Source organism: Cyrtonyx montezumae, unplaced genomic scaffold (genome assembly GCF_038088225.1).
Source record: "Cyrtonyx montezumae isolate F1298 unplaced genomic scaffold, pur_monq_1.0 scaffold_10, whole genome shotgun sequence".
Taxonomy (NCBI): Eukaryota; Metazoa; Chordata; class Aves; order Galliformes; family Odontophoridae; genus Cyrtonyx; species Cyrtonyx montezumae.
In genome coordinates, this window is record NW_027071826.1 from 18,465,838 (window position 1) to 18,480,460 (window position 14,623).

Genomic DNA, 14,623 nt, shown 5'->3' on the forward strand with positions numbered 1-14,623 from the left:
TTACTGTTCTAAATCTTACTTCATAAAATAAAGTATTTCATTTTCCTTTCTCTCTGCCCCATACTTTCTTTACCATTTTCTCCGTTTTCTCAGTATGTGGTTAAAATACACCCTAATTTCCCGCAGGATTTTTTTTCCTTTTGAAGGTATCAGCACGAGTAGAGAGAAGACTTCAGGAGATAGAACAAGAAATGCGTGCTGAAAGACAACTTGTAGAAAGGCGCCAGGACCAGCTGGGACAGATGTCTGTTCAATTACAAGAGGTATGCAATTGAAAACTTCCCACGTACTCAAGATCAAGTGAAAACTGACTTTCAGGGTCAAATTTAGAACTTTTTTTCTGTTTGTGATCCCATACCTGTCAATCTATCACACAAGTGCTCATATTTATGACATATTCTCTTAACTGTATCAAGCCTACTTCCTCTTGATTTGATGACCAGATAATAGTAAGTACTATTGTGTTACTCATGGTGCTTAGACCTTGTACCCTTGTTATTTAGACCTTTTTTGGTAGCTGGCACAAATATTCATTAAAGAAAATCAACCCTCTTCCCCATAATGTTCTTTCTTGAACTCCTAGAAAAGCAAAACATTTTCTGAGTGTTCTCAATTAGAACATTTTAAAATGCAAATGTTGCTTGCAGTGAGTGTTTTATTTTACTTCAACATGCAATCAAATACTCTGCTCTATCTTTTCAGTGCTTTTCAAACAGTTTAGCTCAAAGCACAAATCTGATAAAGTATAAAACATCATTTAACAGAGAAATAAAAATGTGAATTAAAATTACAGAAGATTATTAACATGTCTTTTCCTGCTTACTTTAGGAAATATAGGAAAAGTATGTTTCTCTGTTTCTCTTTATACTGCTGTTTGGAAAATGTGTATTCATAGAATCATTGGCTGTCTTAAATTGGTAGGGACTTTTAAGATTTAGTTTCAACCCTTAAGGTATGATTTACAACGTCATCTCTGGCAGGTAATAGGAAAGTGTAGTAGAGAAGAAATTAATAATTCTGATTTTTTTATTTTTAGTGATGGTATATGTGCTTTTTTGGAACAGTTTTATACTGTGCCATGATATCAAGGGGCCTTAAGGTAGACCTGTACTTTATCTTTCATTTGAAGCTAGAAAATCTTCAGAGGTTGTATTTAAGAAGAGAACATACTTTTTTTTTTTTAATATGAATTAGAAATACTAATTAAAATGTTCTTAGTACTTCTGCTAATGTTTCAGTCAATTATTCATTTTTTTTCCTTATCGATATCTTAGTGTATGAAATGAACTTTCATGTGAACTAGAGTACTTTATTACAGTTTTCAGAGGATGAAGTATTTCATAGGAATTTTAATCTGTAGTATGCTTTTAGAGGAATAATGACTTATTATTAATAAATCTACAAAAATATATTGATACTGTGATTATTCCCTGGAATGAAAATCTGTTTTCAAGTGAATGAATTCAAATGTATATCAAAGACTTTCATGTGACTGGCAGTATGAATCACAAGTCTTCAAGCTACGTACCTTTCCTTCAGATAACTCATCTATTCTATGCAAAATGAATATGAAATGTTGAGTGGTTGCCCTAACTTTCCAGTCCCGTAAGCTTTCCAGCTGCATGTGAAAATGTTTTAATCTTTCTGTAAGTTCTATTTTGTTCTATGCATATTTTTAACAAGTTATTTTTCCTGAGGAGCCCCTTCCTGTTTAAACTAGGTTTTCTGATTCAATTGCTGAAAAATTTAGTATTCAGACTTCATCAGACCCTTAGACTTGGGAAGCTTAATGGAAAGTTCAGTACATATGAGTTTGCTTGGTAAACTTACACTATTAAAGATTTGCCCAACCCAAGATTTAGAGCCAATCCTGATTGGAACAGATTTAATACACGCACAGTATTTAATAATTGCAACTCTTCTGAGGTGAATCTCATTTTTGGTGTCTGTTTTCACTCTCTCAGGAAGGGGCTTGCATCTTGTATCTTCCTTCTGTGTGGTCTTTTTCCATCATGGCTTCTGGATTTCTTTGACTGGACTCACTGTTTGGGAATTCTAATAAAAATTAGATTACTGATGTTGCAATGAATGGAGGATTTTTTTTCAGGAATTACTAACCTTTAGTATGAGAAACAGGAATTGGTGACAAGTATGAAAGGGAGCCTCTTTAATGTTTGATGGGTTGCAGAAGAAGATGGAGACAGTTTAGACTTTGAAACATAGACTTCCATTATACTCTGAGCAGTAAACAGAACAGTATGTCCTCTTCCTGTTACTTATATCAAGGCTATTATGTTCAACCTCCAAGTAGAAAATTATCTCAATTCAGAATAGTGTTTATATTTCACAGAGACAGTGAAATAGTTGGTTGAGCTCTTCAGTTCACACATAGGCAGATTGGACTAGGTTGTTCCTTAACTTGGGAATGTTTTTTTTTCCTTTATTTCTTTTTTTTAAAGAACAAAATAACATGAATTCTGTACATGCTGTAACACTGTGTACAATAGAATCCTCAGTGCAGTACACATCTGAGGACCTGTTGTGTGAGAAAGCTTTCTGAGTAAAATTATTTTCTTTTTTACAGCATATAGATTATATAGTAAATAGGAATATAAAAAACATTCTGAGGAGGCAGAAAGTTTATAACAGCAAAGCAAAAAAAAAGCAGAGATAAAAATGCCAACGCCAAAACAACCTAAGAATTTGAGTTCTTCAGCTGATATTTTCATTTTTCTTCTTCTATGTGGTGATACAGATGAATAGATTTTTATCTGGTAAACCAAATAAAATGAATAATGAAACCTTTGACACTGAAACATTTAAAATTCATGAACTGTCTTAAATGACTGTTATTTCAACAATTTATCTGTAAGCTGAGTACTTGTCTTTCTATTCATTTGTTCATTGCTTGTATTGATATAATTGTTTGTATTTTGCTAGGGTATTTTTTATTATTCTAGAGTACAGAAAAAACTTGTCATTCATTCAGTCTTTGAGCAAAGTTCTTAGAAAATCTTTTCAGTTTACAGTTTCTCATGAATTCTTTTACATTCTATATTGAGGCAGTTTGTGTAAAGCCTCTACCTTGTGGTGACCATTCCATGGATTTAATGCTCTGCTGAAGTCTCTTTATCCTTTTCTCATTCTCCATTGTGCTTTACAAATAACATTACTGGAAGGAGGATAAGGTTTGGACTGAGATCTGAAATCCAATCATTCAGTATCACGTGCATAAATTACGAAGAAATACTATTTAAAGCATTTGTAGCAATTTAGTGAGACAGTTTTTTTGTTTTTATTATTTTGCCTGCTATATATCTCAAACTAAACAAAAACAAATTTAACTTTTGGATTTGATCATCTGCAGTTTTAAACCCCACCAGATGTCTTAATTAAGCATTAGAAGTTATCTGGAAGGGAAAGTACAATGCCCGTAACTGACCACTGCTCGGCAGTATTTTACCATCTTAAGACAGATATCTTCCTAAATCTAAATTATTTAATTATATATTCTCAGAGATTAAACTGAGCATGATGATACTTTGCTATTTCTTTTCTTCTTCGACTTTTTTGTGATATGAAAACTTTTTAATTTATATTTCATTGTTATCGACATGAATTGATTATTAACCAAGAATAGAATATATCTCATTATATACTGACTCTAAAGAAGACTTGTACTATAAAATTTTACATCTTTAATTTTTTATTTTTTTTTACTCTGAGCTTGAGTAATATTTCTTGAGTTGTTTATTCTGGGTGTGCTTATGCACTATTTATAAAGAAAACCAAAATTAATGTGGTAGTATTAGTCCATCTTCACTTTCTTCTGTCTGTGATACAAACTTGTTCCTAAATTAGGCTATCAAATATGTTCATTTTGTCATTGCTACTGACATGTGTATATATAGATTTACCAAAATGCATTCTCTGTCTAAATTAAAATTTTGAGATTCTTTATTGCTTTGTTTTAAACATGAAGATACCATCTACTTAGTAGCACTTGTTTGCATACATACCTTTGTTTTCTAAAGAGAGATAAAATATTCTTCTTAAAAGTTGTTATGGTTATTTTTATACAAAATGGCTATTCTGGACAACTTCAGTAATTCTTCTGCTTGGCTTTATGAATTTTGATGAAATGAGAATGTGGTGTTCATAGAATAGTAGAGTGGCTTAGGTTGGAAGAGACCTTAACAGTCATCTGGTTCCAACCTCTCTGGCTTGGGGAGTGTTGCTACCCACTAGATCAGGCTGACCAGGCCTTTATTCAGCCTGGCCTTTGACGTATTTCAGGGATGGAGCATCTACAGCTTCTTCGCAACCTATTCCACCCTCTGAGCAGAGAATTGTCTTCTAACATCCAACTTAAATCTCCCCACTTTTATTTTAAAAACATTCCCCCTTGTCTATATAAGAAGTCAGTCTCCCTCCTGCTTATAAGTTTCCATCAAGTACTGGAAGCTAGCAATGAGGTCTTCCCAGAGCATTTTCTTCTGCAAACTGAATGAGCCCAGCTCTCTCAGCCTGTCTTTGCAGGAGTGGTTCTGCAATATCTTCATCACTCTCTTCTTGACATGCTCCAACAGCTCCACATCTTTCTTGTGTTCGTAGCATGGATGTAATAGTAGTCCAAGTAGGGCCTTGCGAGGACAGACTGGAAGGAGGATAATCCCTTCCTACTCCCTCCTGTTCTCCACCTTTTTGATATGGCCCAGGATGCAGTTAGCTGGCTTGCGTCCAGCATTTTGACCACCAAGTATTTCTCCACAGGGTTGCTCACAAAAATATCTGGGATTGCCTCCACTCAAGTGCAACACCTTGCACTTGGTGTTGTTGAATCTCATTAGGTCCTCATGGGCTCACTTTTCAAGTCTGATCCAGTCCCTCTGTATGGCATCCCTTCCTTCTACTGTGTCAACTGCACCACTCGGCTTGGTGCCGTCTACAAATTTGCTGAGGGTGCACTCAATCCCACTGTCTAGGTCATTGCTAAAGATATTGAAGAGCAACAGTCCCAAGAATGACCCCTGGGTGAAGTGCCACTTGTGACTGGCCTCTACCTGGGGCATAGATCAGTTAACCACTGCCCTGTGGCTGTGACTGTCCAGCCTCTGTACTTCACTTCAAATTCAGTCTCTGTACTTTAGAGATAAGGATGTGGTCCAGGACTTTGTCAAATGTCTTGCTGAAGTCCAGGTAGATATCAGTTGCCCTTTCTTTGTCCACTAATGCCATCACTCCATTGTAGAAGGCCACCTGATATGTCAGGTATGATCTGCTCTTGGTGAAAGCATGTAAGCTGTCTTGGATCACCGTCTCATCTCACATGTGTCTTGACATAGCTATGAGGAGGATCTGCTTTATGAATTTCCCAGACATATATGTGAAGCTGACCAGTCCATAGCTTCTTGGGTCTTCATTTCTCTGGGTCTTTCTCCCTTTTTTGAAAGTGGGAGTGATGTTTCCCTTTTTTCATTTACCAGGGACTTTTCCTGACAACTGTGACTTTTAAACATGCTGTGTGGGGCTTGGCAACCACATCAGCCAATTATTTCAGCACCTAAGGAGCATGCATTGTTTGCTTTAGGTGTACGGAATCATCTTTATAGAATGTTTTGAACACACTGACTGTATTAAAGAAATGACTATGGGTACATCTTCTTACTGCACATACCGTGAAGTGAGTGGTGGTCAAAAATGTTGAAAATTCTGTTTTCATGTGGCCTTCTCTGTGATCCTTTTAGACAAACAGTCTTGATCTGTGATCTGTACTCTGAGAATTCTGGATGTTTTAATGCATTACTGATATTTGCCCCCTTAGCTCTGTACTATGCCACCAGTGGCTGCTTTTTATTTTTACTTTTTTTCTTTGATTGCAGTTTGAGTCTGACTCACTTCACAGCCTTGGAATGTGAGTGGGTCTCATACATATGCCACTGAAATATCTAGGCAAGACGTTTAAAGAAATAGTAAAATACTTGGACCAGTGCTAGCTGCTAATGTGGCAAGTTAGAGAAAACAAGTCTTTCAAATTAAGTACATGTTTGTTCTATTTTAAAATAAAGCATGAAGTTGGTCTGCTTGCATATTTTGTCTAATATGACTTTATTTCACTGTTCAGTTTCACTTTGAAAGAGCCAATTTCAATTTGTGGTCTGTGCAGTACATTTAAATCTGTTTTTATTTGGAAGAGAAAAATTAGGTTTAAATAAAAGTCATACATCCCTACTCAAAGATTATTATTTTTTTTAAGATGGAAAAGATTGCAGAGACCCTTGTAACCATGGTTCTCATACTTTTCCCCATTTATAAAGGTAAAAAGTAAATTTTTTTATTAATATTGTGGATTTTAGCGTACTGTCTATGGATGAGGTGCAGTGAGTAGAGCTATATCATGTATATTGATATTCTCATACTATCTCATGATAGTAGCGTCTATACAAAGAACTGTAAGAATTGCTTCCCTGGATCAATGCAAAAGTTTATCTAGTCTGGCAGAGATGATAGCCTGTTTCTGACTGAGCAGACTGTAGAGCATCTAGATGGTCTATCCTGAAACCATTCTATAAGGATTTCTTTACACACAAATTCTCTACTTCCTTGTGGCTGTCTCCAAGGCCAAGTTTACATAGCCTCTTTACTAGCTATCTACTGGCCAGCTGGGACATTAATCTTTTTAAGGGAAGGACCATGGTGGGGGAATTTTAATGACTGCAGATTTATTTCCATTCCTTGATCCTTCAGCATTGCTTTGCTAAGCTCCCTAGACCAGGAGTGTTTTTTTGGATGCTTTCAGAGAGGAGCATAATGGAACTGCTGTACCTAATACTCTAATTCTTTTGACCCTCTCATTCCCACCGTTCCTTCTTTGGAGACAACAAAGAAGCATAAAGGGAGCTCAGAGGAGACTGTGCTCTCTACAACTACTTGAAAGAAAGTTGTGGGGAGATAGAGGTAGGCCTCTTTTCCCAGGTAACTAGTGATAGGACAACAGTTCAGGTTGGATGTTATGAAAAATTTATTCTTCGAGATAGTAGTAAAGTATTGGAACAGGCTGCCCTGGGAGGTGGTAGGGTTGCTGTCCTGTCCCTGAGGATGTTTAAGAAGTATGTAGACATAGCACTGAGGGACATGACTTAGTGGGTGAGGTGGAGATGGATCAGTGGTTGGAATAGATGATCTTAGAGGTCTTTCCCAACCTTGATTGTTCTATGAAATGAAATTAAGAAGAAAAAAAAAAAGTTGACTTCTACATGTAAAGAAAAAAGCCTTCATTTCCCACGATAAACCTTTCACAGAGGGATCTTTAATGGAGAACAAAAGTGGCAAAAAAAACAGTAAGAGATTATTAGGAAAGAGGGCAAAAATAGAACTGTCTTTTACCTACATAGTTTCTGAGTCATTAGTAAGAGCTACTGCTTTTCTGGTTGTAGGTGACCAAGCATTTCTGTTTCTTAATGACATTCTAGTTGCTTAACTCATGGACTTTCTGGCACCTATTGGAGAAACCTGTGTTTCACAGTTGAAGCAGTACATGTGTGGTATGTTTAATTTTAGTGTACTGTCACATTCTTTTTATAGTATTTTAGCTTTGATATATTCGAAGTGTTTTTTCTTAATAAAACAATGGTTATGGGTGTTTTTTTTTAAACAATATACAAAAAATAAAACTGAACATCATATTTTTACTATTGGTGTTATGAAAGGCTGCCTTTTTGTTTGATGTAACTGCTGATTAATAATCTAAATATCATACAGTGGTCCTGGTGTGTTGGAATGATATATTGATTTTTGTGGTTTCTTCTATGAATTTGGATGCACTAGTGATGCAGAAATGTACTTTTTGCCTTCAGCAGGGACATCTCTGAAATTTTTCCTAGTATTTCTAATTCCACTTCAGCTTTTACTTAGCTACAATTAAATTTCCTTTACACTGAATTTAATTATCTTTATATACTGACTTTCCTTGCAAAATCAGCACATGAATAAATGATTACAATTGATTACTAATTTAGTGTCAAAAATAAGGTGGGCATGCAGTTGGCTGTGTATTTTGCTAGAACAATGAAACAGAATTGCATTTAGTGTATATCTCTTAATAGATAACATCACTACCGCCTCATGTTCATTAATAGCATTAGAAGCAGTTTGATCTTATGCTTGTTTTTTTTTTTTTTTTTTTTTTTTCCCCTATGTTATAGCTTTTGGGGAGTTCTTCCTAGAGTCCTTTCAAGCAAAATGGGAAAGTTTCAGATTTGAATGCAACTTTGAGTTATACTGGTAACTCCTAAGGATGGTTTTCAGTACGTACCGAATAGTTAGAAAAATACCTTAGATACACTGCAGGATTGTAATGTCTAATTATGAATCAATAAAACAAAACCCTAATTCTTTATGTAGCATAATATTTTCAGTGACATAGCTATAATACATAGCTTCACAATCTCATTTTGTAGTATAAACTGTTCAAGCAGGAGATGAAGCCAAAATATACTGAAACCCATATATTTTATGAGATGGAGATATAAGGTTAAGAGAAATACAGACTTCCATTTATTACTCCACAGAGCTACTTAAAAAAATAAAATGTCTATGGCTGAATTTTTAATGAAGTGAAAACTTGCCCCAGTATAGAGCAAACAGAAAATGTTCAAAATTGCATGAAATTGTACTAATGACAGGAGTTAGTTTCAGGGTTATTTGTTTAAGGAGATATTCCTTTACTATGTAAAACACAAATATTCAGAAAGAATAGACTGGAAAAGAGCTTTTTGTTCTGGACAGGCTATGGATGTATTTATGTTTTGTGATACTGGATCAAAATAAGAGGTGTGTGCTAAGATCTCAAAGGGAATTAATTTTGTGGCTAGCTTGGAAATGGCTTGGTCTTGTTGTATAGCAAGGAAACGAATTTTTTATGAAGTTAGTCAAATTCACAGCAAGTGAAGTGGGTGAGTTTATGACTTTCAATTCCTAAGCTTGAGTTGTTTATGTTACTAATCTCATGTAATGTTTGCTGCATTTCTTTGCCAGTAATTAGCTACATTTTTTTAAATAATGTTGGTTTATAGAAGGAAAATATTTCAGAATTAGTATTCAAAGCAATTTTATTTACAAAAGATGCTTTAGAAAATGTATGTTGGTGGTTTTAGACACTCAGTTTTGAGTGGGGCAAGGAAAGTCTGCATGGTTTGTCAATTTATTTTCAAAATAAAGCCTGCCAGTGTCAAGAATGTTAGATCAGGAATGATTCAGTTAATCCTGCTTTAATGCTGCAATTCTTAACATCTATCAAAATTTTGACACAACTTTATAGAAGCGTTTTCCTCACTGCAATGCATCATATGTCATGTAATTGTATATTCTGCACTGGAGAGTGTATTTTCCTCATCTGATATTTTCACAGCTTATCTGTAGGGGATCTCTTCAGCTTCTTAGCCCTTCATTTCACAGCGTTTGGGGTCAGTCATGGGCATCTGGAGATCTGTACATGGAAAGGATGTTTATGCTAGTTGTAATATTGTATTTGGCTCAGTTCTGTGTATGTGTTTATGTACGTATGTGCTTTTTTTTAATAACAATGTACATTGACTTCACCTTGAAATTTTAAATGTAGTCATAAAGCACTAATTTTAGACCTTTTCTTAATTGTATCAGCATATTGCTTTATTTTAATATGTAAGGAGGACTTCTCTAACTTTTTAAATGAAGTTCACAATATATTTTTCACTTCTAAAGGCTTTAAAGAAACAAGATGCTAAGGCAACCGAAACAGAAGAACTTGTGAAAAATAAACTTGTGAAATATGAAAGTGAAAAGAAACAAGTAAGCCTTGCTTTTATTCTTCTTTGTTTGATTTAAGTGAGTGAATAATATCATATGTTGTAGTAAACTCTTCGTCCTTCAGAGAAACCAGAACGATAAACTTCTTTACTTTTTAAGATAACATGGTGTTTGGTTTTCTTTTTATTTTTTAATATATCAGATACAGTACACTAAACATACATCTTTCTTACAAAGCTCTTTAGTTACTGTTGTTTTTTCTACAACTGCTTCATCTTGCCAGAAGACAAGCTTGTAGATTGTCCTTGATTTCTTTTTTTTTTGATTGGTTTCTGAATAGGGTCAATTAGATGTAGTCAGCTGTCACATATTTTCAGCAGCTCAAAGATGCAACTTTACTTCATCCCAGTAATTAATGCTTGTTTCATTATTCTGCAAACTAGTGATTATTAGTATAGTTCTTTCTGAACTGTTTTTTTCTACTGTCTGTAGAAAACAAAACCACTTATATTTCTCTTTTTGCAGGTTGCAAGGGACATACTGCATTTTTTCAGGCTTTTTCCCCCTCTTATAAAAGTATAACAATTTTGTAAATTCTTTCAGAGTCTATGCTAAACCTTAATGCTACGCAAACAATGTAATATTTTATATTGTTACCCTTTTAATTCCATTAATACTAGTCCTGTTTACTTTGCCCATTTGCCAGCCTCTTAGCGTTCACAAAAGGGGTACTATCTCTGGAATAACAATTTCTCCTTTCAAAAACTATTTGTATTTTCACGTACATCTTTCTAATCTTTGAGTTATTTTTGTCAGAGTTCACAAAATATTTCATAGCTTTTTTTTCTGTTTTTGGAAATGATAATCAGTTTGCTGACTACTTCTGATTATACATTCCTAAATTCCCTTGACACAGTATTTTGGGGAAATCTCTAGTTGTATGGAAGTCTGGGTTCTTCAATTTTTCAGTATTCTTATATCCAGAAAAATTGAAATGCGTCTTTGTACACAGTGAAGAGAAGCACAGAATTTACCAATTACCAGTTGTACAGATTAAGTGTAACCTTTAACATTTGTAAGAATAAGTTATGTAGCACATTTTAAAAACTTCTTTTATTATTTTATTTTACTTAAAACCTCTGGGAAGTAGCTGTTATACTTATTTGTTTATTTGTTTTGGAGTATGTATACTACTTGGTATCTTCATGTTTCATAGACAAGTATGCAAAAATTATAGACTGTAGGTTAAACTTCCTTTGTATAATTTAAATATATCTGGGTTTTAGTACAAGTGGAAATCTGAGTTAAGGTTTTGAATGAATAAAATATGGTATAGTTTATTTTAAATAATAGCTTGTACCAATTAATTTGTGCCAGGATTAACTAGTTAAAAGTCACTTTTGTACGATGATGCATGTGCAGTTTTTCTTTCTTCATCATTTTTGGTAATGAAAGCTTGAGCGAGAATTGGAGCAGTCCCGGAAAATGTTGGATCAATCAGAAAGCAATAGAGAAGCTCTTCTGCATCAGGTAACTGCTTTGGTGTGATTGAAATACTAAAGTTTTCATATTTGGCTATTTCAGAATCTTTTGGATTGATCTTCCTATCTCATATTCTATATGAGATAACATATTAATAATATAACATATTTTGGAAAGGGAAGAAGGAGATTCAGAAAGAAAGATTTGAATACAAATATAGACCTTTTAGTAATATGTTCATGTGTTAGTAAGAACAGTAACAGCAGCTGCAGTACTTTCCAAGTACATAGACAAATTTTTTTTAACTGCCCTTCATAGTATGCTCTAGAACAACTTCTGTATTAGTGATTATTGTTATAGTAAGTGCATGCCTTCTTATACACCAGTGGCATAGCAGTATTTGCTGCTGTATTATGCACTATCATATGAAGGGGGAAAAAAAATAAAGCAAACCTTCCTGAGAATGATCCAGAGTGTGTTCTAAATGATGCCTACTAATGCAGATAAGATTGAAGCCTGAGGATGCAGGAACCTGGATTATAAAAGATCCATTAGAAAAAAGTCCTTTTACCTAAATATTTGTAACTGTATATGAAAGTAAAAAATGTGAAAAGGCTTGTTTATGTTTCAACAATTGTAGTATTGTATATTTAATGAGTAGAATTGACATAAAAATATAACTTTATATAGATATTTTCCATGTAAGAAGACAATTGAAACATTTAAAATGATATTATTTTGTTTACTCTGGAGAAATTAATGCTCAGCCATGGTCACCATAGTAGATTTGAATGGTCCTTTTCATTTTGCTTGAATAAATGCTTTGTGACTTGTAACTAGGAACTAAACTATCTTACTTTTGTTTACTGTCTGTAGAACTATTAAGACTTATTTATGAACATTGTTTGTGTACAGTTACTGGTTCCTTTTAGTAGTTTAATAAAAGAATAGAATTTATACTTTCATTCCATGTTTTTGTCAAACATCTGGTACTTCAATATACATTTTAGATTGGAGATCTTCGTTCCCGACTTTTGAGAGCAGAAGAAGATCGTGCAGAGTTGCAGCGTCAAATTTCACATGTGGTTATGCATCATCAGAGCTCCCGGGATGTACAAGAAGATGAAAAAAGAATTAGAACAGGTACAGCTCCCAAATTAGGTGCTAGATGCTTATAAATTACTTAGTCAACCTGGATATTAATTCTGTCTTGGAAGTTTAAATTCCTATGCTGTTTCATCTGTAACGACGGATAAAATCTTAACTTTCAAGATAGTAAGTACTGTAACAAATAAATAGCAGTTTAGGATAAATTACCTTGATTTGTGTGGTTAAAGCAAATGAAGACTATTAGAAAGAATTAAAGGAAAATGGGTAGTATTTTCACATTATTCCTAAATACTTGTTTTTTTTGCATTTCATTACATTTGCTCTTTAAAACCTTTCAACTTGAAAATCATGGCAGAAGTCATTTTCATTGCTGGGCTAATAAGGTTGCTAAACTTTTGGTAGAATCTCTTAAGAAGTACCATCATAATCCAGAGTATTTAGGAATATTATCCTAATAATCCAGTATCATTCAGTCACAACTTCTAATTGCAGTTCATTCGAATTTTATGGGTGGAACCATGATATTTAGAAGAAAAATATTTTAAACAATTTCAACATGTAATTGTGTTCAAAATGTACTAGAGAATGTCTTTATCTTTCACCTCATTAACAAAGATGTGGTATTTGATATTATAGAAGAACAGTTACTTCAGGCCCAGTGTTATGGAAGTGTTTAATTTGGTTGACGACTTTTTATATTTTCATAACTCAGCTATTGAATTATCTTGGTCATGGAAATGTTATTGAGAATCAGACTCCGAAATCTCATACAGGATACTAGAAAATGATAATTGTGTACACAATTTAGGTTCAGACATGTAATACAGGGTTGTGATTTGAGTAGTTTTTCTTCAGTTACTTCAGCATTAGTAAACCTGCTTTAAAGGGAACATACTTGTTACTGTGCTTTTCATGTTCATGAAAAAGCTTCTTTTTCTTTGCACTTGTTTTATAGTTGTAACAAGTGCTATGAAAACACGGGAAAATGTAGTGAATCTATTAAGACATTCAGAAAGGGAGAAGAAATTAAAATTTAAGCAATTATTTTTCTTTACTGCATTATTACTTTTTCTTGAAAGATATATGCAAACTAAATTTTTCTTTGCCTCTGAAGACTTTTGAGATTCTGTTCTAGGATATTTAGAGCTTATTTTCATCAAGAACTTCTATTGCAGTTGTAGCGTTGAGAGAATTCACAGACAGCAATACCTGTCTCAGAACTCACACTCAGATTGTATAAAATTTTTGCATTGCAATTCGTGGGAGATTTTCATTTCTTATTTTACTTTATTTAATTATTTTTTTATTTGACTCCTTCAGGGATAGGGAGTGGGGGTACCCCCAAAAATGACTAGATAATAGTAAGCCGTAAATACTGGTCTTATTCAATGAAAGGCTATCATATAACTCTAGCCATTTTTCACATTCATCAATAGCTTTGTAATAGTCACATATAGTGAAATGCCAGAGGTAAAATTAGAAAAATAGTTTTCCACAAGTCCATGTTTCTATTGGGCATATTGTTCTGTTCCCACTGTTCTATAGTAGCTGAAAGATATGAGAGAGAAAAGCAAGAACTGGAGAAACATATTTTGGAGCTTAAGGCAAAGCTGACTCATAACACAGCAATGTCGGAGGTAGAAGAGCTGAAGAGACGCATAGAGCATAAGGACAAGGAGAAAGCACAGCTTGTAATGCACATTGAGGTAAGTTTTCTTTGTAAATCATTTTCCATATGCTTAAGGTATGTGACAAGCCAGATTAGAGTGTAATTGAGTGCTTGCCATGCTCTCCTGAATTTGTTCCGTAACTTTGAATGGTGACTGAGCTTGCAGATTTTTTTTCTCTCCTGTCTTTAAAAAACCAAGTCATTTGCTGTTGCCCACAAATCCACAATTCATGCTATTTGCCTTTTTCACATGTCCAGATAAAAGGTGATCTGATTTTTATCTGCTGTTACCATGAATAGGAGTTACTTCTGTAAGTTTAATTTCAATCAAACTGGAATACCTTGTTCTATGAAATAGTGAAGTACATTAACATCTTCACTTCTATTAGTATTTAACAATAAGTAACTAGCTAGTAAGTAACTAATTAGTAGTAACAATGATAATATTTATTTATTAGTATGCTTATTTAAACCCACATGATCTGTAAGGATGGATAGACATTAGAACTGATTGCCCAGAGATGACATGGATGCCCCGTCCATGTCAAGCCAAGTACTCAAGGTCAGGTTGAATAG

General features: G+C 34.0%; 1 protein-coding gene across 2 annotated transcripts in view; it reads left to right on the plus strand.

Annotated features, from left to right (window-relative positions):
* The window catches only part of CEP128 (centrosomal protein 128), a 93,591-nt gene that overhangs the window by 15,101 nt on the left and 63,867 nt on the right, over positions 1 to 14,623 (plus strand). For both annotated transcript variants that reach the window (XM_065751744.1, XM_065751751.1), the window contains exons 8-12: positions 147 to 263; positions 9,742 to 9,828; positions 11,242 to 11,316; positions 12,279 to 12,411; positions 13,924 to 14,084. In XM_065751744.1, coding sequence (XP_065607816.1) covers positions 147 to 263; positions 9,742 to 9,828; positions 11,242 to 11,316; positions 12,279 to 12,411; positions 13,924 to 14,084 — 573 coding nt within the window. The remainder of the gene's footprint in view (positions 1 to 146; positions 264 to 9,741; positions 9,829 to 11,241; positions 11,317 to 12,278; positions 12,412 to 13,923; positions 14,085 to 14,623) is intronic.